The sequence below is a fragment of the Anguilla anguilla genome, chromosome 5 (assembly GCF_013347855.1).
Source record: "Anguilla anguilla isolate fAngAng1 chromosome 5, fAngAng1.pri, whole genome shotgun sequence".
In the NCBI taxonomy this organism is placed as follows: Eukaryota; Metazoa; Chordata; class Actinopteri; order Anguilliformes; family Anguillidae; genus Anguilla; species Anguilla anguilla.
This window is the reverse complement of record NC_049205.1, coordinates 65,371,406-65,378,905: the sequence shown is the minus strand read 5'-3', so window position 1 is coordinate 65,378,905 and position 7,500 is coordinate 65,371,406. Positions and strand designations below refer to the sequence as shown.

At 50.6% G+C, this 7,500-nt stretch overlaps 1 protein-coding gene across 1 annotated transcript in view; it reads left to right on the top strand.

The window, feature by feature from the left end:
* The first annotated feature begins 2,240 nt into the window (after positions 1–2,240).
* rtn4rl2a (reticulon 4 receptor-like 2 a) overlaps positions 2,241–7,500 on the top strand; it is a 5,593-nt gene continuing 333 nt past the window's right edge. The window contains exons 1-3 of the mRNA XM_035417140.1: positions 2,241–2,527; positions 4,209–4,435; positions 4,970–7,500. The exon at positions 4,970–7,500 is cut by the window's right edge and continues 333 nt beyond it. Of these exons, the coding sequence (XP_035273031.1) occupies positions 2,470–2,527; positions 4,209–4,435; positions 4,970–6,079 (1,395 nt within the window). The 5' untranslated portion in view covers positions 2,241–2,469 and the 3' untranslated portion in view covers positions 6,080–7,500. The remainder of the gene's footprint in view (positions 2,528–4,208; positions 4,436–4,969) is intronic.

Genomic DNA, 7,500 nt, shown 5'->3' with positions numbered 1-7,500 from the left:
CAGTGACAGTTTCTGTTGGTTTTGGCTCTGTACTCCAGCACATTGAATTTGGAATAAAACACTGAATATGAGGTTAATATACCCTCAAAATTAAAGCTGGCTGTCAGCATTTTAACCTCATATTCATGATTTATTTCAAATCCAATGTGCTGGAGTACAGAGCCAAAAACAACAAAAACTGTGTCACTGCCCCAATACTTTTGCATTTTATTGTACATTATGAAATAAAATTACAGACTTCCAGAGCAATCATAAATGATCGATCTGTAAGGCCTAGTTACAGCTGAGCTCCAAGCTTTTGGGGGGGGGGGGGGATGTGGTGGGGGAGGGGGGTCAGTGGTGTGGGGGGTGTGAGGGGGGGTCAGTGGTTTGGTGGGGGGGGGGGTCAGTAGTGTGGTGTGGGGGGGGGTCAGTGGCGTGATGTGGTGTGGGGGTGGGGTCAGTGGTTTGGTGTGGGTGGTGTGGGGGGGGGTCAGTGGTGTGATCTGGTGTGGGGGGGTGTCAGTGGTGTGGTGTGGGGGGGTGGGGTCAGTGGTTTGGTGTGGGTGGTGTGGGGGGGGGGTCAGTGGTGTGATCTGGTGTGGGGGGGTGTCAGTGGTTTGGTGTGGGGGGGGGGGGTCAGTGGTGTGATCTGGTGTGGGGGGGTGTCAGTGGTGTGGGGGGGGGTCAGTGGTTTGGTGTGGGTGGTGTGGGGGGGGGTCAGTGGTTTGGTGCGCTCCCAGGCCCCGCTGTGCCTGATACTAATGGTCAAACGCCAACGGCACAGCGTGTAGTTTCCACTGATCCACCCCCACAGCCTGGCAGCAAGCACACTGCACACGACACACCAGCCGCCTCGGCAAGGGGGGGGGGCACGGTCATACTGGGGGAGGGGGAGCCACGCTCATACTGGGGGGGGGGGAGCCACGCTCATACTGGGGGAGGGGGAGCCACGCTCATACTGGGGGGGGGGGAGCCACGCTCATACTGGGACTGGGGGGGGGCTATAAGGGGGGGAGCTGTTATGATTTTCATCAATGGGTGAACATTTTACTACCTATCCTTCCCTCTCTCCTTTTCTTTCATGTTCCTTTCACTCTCCTTTCTCCAGCTCTTTCTTCCTGTCTGTGCTGATCCTTCTCTTATCTGAGTGAGCCCTGTGTTGTAGAATCACACTCATACAGTAAAACGATGAAATCATTCACAGTGCTCTTCCTGTAATAGTTACAAACACTGTATTAGTTGGTATAACGGGAAAAATCCATCATAGGCATCAAACATAAATTTTAAGGTACCGTCATTTACTTGCGTTTGTGCTTTAAGTGATATTACAGGAACACTTTCTTGTCTAGAACCGTTAATGTCCTACTGTTACTTTAGAGTGTCTGCTAAATAAATATATATTCAATATAAAGAAATGTAACATGGTGCAGTGTTTCTGAGTGGGAAACAGAGATGGGCGGAAAATGTTTGCAATGCGCTCTCCCGTTAATGACGCCTGAGCAATTTAGACAAATTTATGTACCCCGAGGAGCCACAAGTCGTCCCCTCTGCTATTTCCTACCATTCATTTTGGAGGAGAGCGGAATACGAAGCCTAAAACGAATAGTAGCTTTGTTTCTGTCGCTCATGCTAAAATCCGGTATTTACACTGTGTGCCTCAACCCATTTAAGTCTTTAAATTAATGGGTTAATAGGGTTTCCGTTCACTTAGAATGCCTATAATCCACGCTTCAGATGCGCACAGCTCAAATGGTATTAGTCATTACGCATTAAAGGAACATAGACTATGTTCTTAGATTTTGAATACTGAATACAAGTAATGTGCGTTTATTGTAAATTCTAGAATATACAATATGTACAAGTGTATAAAACATATGTCCGTTTGTGTTAACAGAGACTTCGCGATGAGCAAAAGCTGAACCCATTTATCTATGTCTTCCTGGATAGAAACATATCCCCGCGTTAAGGCCCCCTTTCTTGTCTGCAACTGGTGCTTTCATAACTTACATATTTGTTCTCCTTTCCTGTCTGCCACGCAAAAAAGGCGTGCACGAATCAGACCGTAAGGTTTTTTTCCAGTAGCCAAGAAACTAGCGTATGGAGAATTTCCCGCCTCGCACTCAGCTTCAACGCCCTCCTGTCCTCCTCGCGAGCTCAGTCACTCGCGGGCACGGTGCCTCCCTCCCTTCCTCTGTCTCTTTTCGTCCCTCCCTCCCTCCCTAATCTACATTACGTGTCTCCTCGGAACCCCCCCTCCAACCTCCCCGCCCGCGCGCCAGCCTGATCCCGTTGCTTACGTTTGAGAGATTCCGTCGCTGCCCACCTCCGTAGGCACAATCCGGCTCCGGGTATAAATCGGGCTCCAGGAATCAGCACCGTCACTCGCTCAGTCGCATCGACTCACCGACTTGGAAACCAGAGCTTCAGCGGAGATAGCAGGCATTTCCTCACCGCCTCAGGCTAACTCGCTCTCGGCTTTGGTTCAGGATGGAGACCCGCTCGACTACGCGGAGCTGCCGGCGTTCCAGCACTCGTACCTTCAAGAGTGAGTTTTAAGAGCTGTTATTTCTATCCGAGTGGTTTCAGTATTGTTTCGACTTACTATTGCTAATTTAGTTTTCTGTAATAAAATAGGGTTTGCTTTGGTTGGAAAGTCACTTAAATTGTGTATCTTATTTAGATATTCTAAAGTATTCTTGAGACTTGAAATGTACTACAGGACCGTACCGGAACTATTTAGATAAAACTCTATGAAAGTTAGAAAAGGGTTTTGAATTTGTACTATTATTGCTTTGAACGTTTAGCGGTGTTTGAACTCCTCGAAGACAATTGAAGCCTCTCTTTTACGCAATTTATCAAAGTTTCTTTTTTTAAAATAGAAACTTTGGTTCTACATAAAACTATCAAAACATGCTTCGTACTGAATTGCGCGTTCCAACTTTTACTTCTGCCACTGCTTGCAGAAATTACAGAACTACTTACAGAGAAACGTTACATGCTTGTGAACATATTGAGTTTATTTATATTTGTTCACTGATGTTGAACCATTAATCTATTTTGTTGTTGCTTTGTGTGGACTAATTTTACGCATGCAGTTTTTGAGACTTGTACGTTACAATACGACTTTACTCCGTTAAAGAGTTTGTGGTGGGAATGGAATGGTGATTTTTTGTATCGGAAAATTGCATATTTGGCGTTCTGTCTTTTTTCAAACCAATAGTTTTGAAGGTGTAAATTTCCCAGGCGCGCGTTTAGAAGCATTTTGGTGCCTAAATCAGTTCGGCGCGCGTTTCAGCGGAACAATTTATTCAACATTATATGAAACACCGGAAGGTTATTAGTATAACTGTAGCCTGGCACTAATAGACTAGAGCATCATCGTGGAAAATGTCCATGAAATTAGTTTGAAGTTATAAGAACGTCAGAGAGTTAATTGCTGTTGAATCTTTAGTTCTTGGACAGGATATAGTCAAACAGAGTTTTTCGCTTGGCTTGCAGCAAGCGTGGACCGCGTAATGAACCGTGTCGCGTTATTTGAGGGTGGGTCAGAGAAGCAACACGCTGGAAAATGTTGTTCTTGCGGATGAATTCGTTTTTATTTATTCATTCTGAGTTGTTGTCTTCATTGTTGTCGTGCGTAATCTGATACATGAACACCCGAACAGTCTTTGTGAAAAATTTATGGGGGTCAGTTACAGAGCCGTTTTGGTTTTCAGAGCTCTGACGTAAATTGTGCCATTGAAGATCGGAACTTAACTTTTGTATTGTTTGCTGTTAGTGTTAACTTTCAGGACATTAATAGCAAACTTGAAGGCGAATAACAATAACAGTAGTCGTAATCGCGACAATAATAACAGCATTATTTGAATATGAATATTTGCGCGAGCCATGTACAGCTCCGTGCATTGGAATGAGTGGATCTGACACGTGAATCCCCCGCTTTTCTCCCGCTCTTTATATGAGCCTCCTCACACCGTTCCCCAGACCAAACCTTTCAGCACCAACAGGCTGGACAGCTCCTCTCGCCAAATTAGTGTTATTCCAAAATCTCTCCCTCTCCATCTCTCTCCTCTCCTCTCTCTCTCTCTCCCTCTCCCCCTCCCTCTCTTCCCCCCTCTCCCTCTCCCTCTGTTGGCCTGATTATTTCCTCCGTGCTGTAATGACTGTGTGAGCGCAGCAGCAGGTCAGATGGTTTAACCCCCCCCCCGTGCCTCTCCTCTCCCCAGGTGGTCTGTCCCTGTGGCTGGTCCTGTGGCTGGTGCTGGTGAAGCCGGCCCCCGCCCGTGGGTGCCCGCGCCTGTGCGTGTGCTACCCCTCCCCCATGACGGTCAGCTGCCAGGCGCAGAACTTCACCTCCGTGCCAGCTGGCGTGCCGTATGACTCGCAGCGCGTCTTCCTGCAGAACAACCGCATCACCGAGCTGCGGGTCGACTCCTTCGGCTTCCAGACTCAGGTAGGCGAGCGCGCCAACACGCGCACCTGGGCGCTCAGTCTACATCACACCTGGGCGCTCAGTCTACATCACACCTGGGCGCTCAGTCTACATCACACCTGGGCGCTCAGTCTACATCACACCTGGGCGCTCAGTCTACATCACACCTGGGCACTCGGTCTACATCACACCTGGGTCAAATATGTGTTTGTTTTGGATTCAAATACTTTTCTGTACTCTGTTGATCTTGCCTGGTGTAATTGAGCCTGCCAATGTGACCAGAAGGCGGGGTTTACATTTTTTGAGAGTGTTTCATTGGTTCTAATACACCAGACAAGATCAGTAAAGTGTCAAAATGTATTTGAATCCAAAACAAACACGTATTTGACCCAGATGTGGTCTACATATAAACAAGTGTCACATGATGTTTTTGGCCATTTGGCACAATACAACTGTACTTACTTATCTATCATTCTCTTTCCCTCTCCTCTCTATCCCTTTCTCTCTTTCCCTCCCCTCTTTCTCTGTGCCTCTCCCCCTCCCCTCATGCTGCAGGTGCTGTGGCTCTACTCCAATAACATCACCTGGATTGAGGCGGGAGCCTTCAGTGAGCTGAGGGAGCTGGAGGAGCTGGACCTGGGGGACAACCCCCACCTGCACCGGCTGGAGGGCGGGGCCTTCCGGGGCCTGGAGAAGCTGCAGAGCCTGCACATGCACCGCTGCCGGCTGGCCGCCCTGCCCCACGACATCTTCCGCAAGCTCTACAGCCTGCACTTCCTGTACCTGCAGGAGAACCAGCTGCACTTCCTGCAGGACGACCTCTTCTCCGACCTGGTCAACCTCAGCCAGCTCTTCCTGCACGGCAACCGCATCCGCACCCTCTCCGAGAACGTGTTCAGGGGCCTGGTCAACCTGGACCGCCTGCTCGTGCACGACAACCGCGTGCGGCAGGTGCACCGCAAGGCCTTCCGCGACCTGGGCCGGCTCACCATGCTCTTCCTCTTCAACAACTCCCTGGCGGAGCTGCCCGGGCAGCCGCTGCGCGACCTGGGCTCCATCGAGTTCCTGCGGCTGAACGGGAACCCCTGGTCCTGCGGCTGCGAGGCCCGGCCGCTCTGGGAGTTCTTCCGCCAGTCCCGCGTGTCCAGCTCCGAGGTGCTGTGCTCCTCTCCGTCCCCCCGCCGCGGCCAGGACCTGCGCTTCCTGCGCGAGATGGACTTCGCCCTCTGCCCGCTGCCCGACCCCGGCTCCCTGGCCGGCACCACCACCACCACCTTCAGCACCAAGACCCGCTGGTGGTTCTCCAAGGCCAAGGCCGCCGCCTCCACCAAGTCCTCCTACGCCAAGACCTCCGAGGCCGTCAAGGCCTTCCCCTTCGCGGTCAAGCCCCTCCTCGGCCCCTCCACCTCCTCCTCCTCCTCCTCCTTCCCCTCCAAGTACGAGCTGGCAGAGGAGGAGGCGGCGCTGCCCAAGCTGGACCCAGAGGAGTACTGGGCCAACTATGGGAACGAGGACGCCTCCTCCGTGCGCTGCTTCGAGCTGGAGTGCCCGCCCGGCTTTGACTCTCCCGGCCTTCCTCCCTCTTCCTCCTCCTCTCCCCTGCTCTCCTTCCTCTCTGTTTCCCTCTCCCTCCTCGCTTTGTCCATTCATCTACTCTTCGGCTGAGTCTGTCCTTCAGTCGGACACCCTCTCCTTCGATGGGACGTCCCCTCCCACCGCCACCTCCTTTCTCCAAACTGTGCTCCCTTTCTTTCCTCTACGGCTTCTGCAGACCTGTACCTTGATCCATTTTTAAGGTTACCCCCACCCCCTACACCTCCATATGGGGGTGATGCAGACACTAGAGGGCAGTAGGGAGACTGAGCTGGTGGGGCTCATGGTAGAGAACAGATACAGGTAGAGGAAGCATAAAATCAGTCAGCACTGGACTGTTACTGCTTTTTAAAAAAAATTTTTTTTAGAAAAAGCTAATCTATCTACTGTTGCTGTTTAGCATTTTAGTATTTCAGCATTCACAGGAACAACTCTGATGTGTAATAACATCCCTGGTGCTGTCACCTGGGCTTTTTACAGCTATCGCTAATGCTGATGCTAATGCTAACACCAGTGCCACCTCTACAGCTATGACTACTTCTGTTCTATGCTTTTTTTCTTTTTGCTAATGTACTGCTACTGTAATGTACTGCAGCCGCTGTCGCCTCTGCTACTGTTATTGCTAGTGCTAATTGTTAGTTAGCATTGATGCTAGTTAGCCTGGCCTCGGACGTTGCCATGGCGACTGTGCCATGGCTGCCGCTGGCCTAGGGGTCAGGGGGTGGTGGATGTTTCTGGATTTGCCCTGGCGTTGCTGTAAGGCCGCTAATCTCTTTCACGGGCAGCCATAAGGCGTCTCCGAGGGCAACCAGTTTCCCACAGAGACCGTACTGGCAGCAGAACCTTAGCGCTAACTCCGCTGATCTGCTCCATCGCGCCTCCCCCTCGCCGCCGCAAAACAACCATCACTGCTGTGCAACAGTCCATTTACTGTAAAAAATACACACACACACACACACACTCACACTCACACACACTCACACTCACACTCACACTCACACACGCACACACACTCACACACGCACACACACACACACACACACACACACTCACACATCGTATAGAAAGAGTGTGTCTGTTCTCAGGGCAGTGAAAGACAGCTTACTGTGAGAGAGGGCAGAATGCTGCTCAGGGCTGTGACACTAGTACTGTACTTCACAGAGACACTCAACATATGCAAACAGAGAGAGAGAGGGAGAGAGAGAGAAAGAGCAATAGCGAGAGAGGGAAGGCGAGAGAGAGAGAGAAATAGCAATAGCGAGAGAGGGAAGGCGAGAGAGAGAGAGAGAAATAGCAATAGAGAGAGAGGGAAGGCGATACAGAGATATAGAATCTGAGAAATGTAGTAAGATGAGGATGGTGAAGAAAAGCGCTAAAGAGGATTTGACAGACGGAGAGACAGGGGGAGAAAGAGGAGTAGAAAGAGAGGGAGATCTGAGAGAGAGCAGAGAAAAAGGCTGAGTGTGAGAGACAGAGAGAGAGAGAGAGGCTGA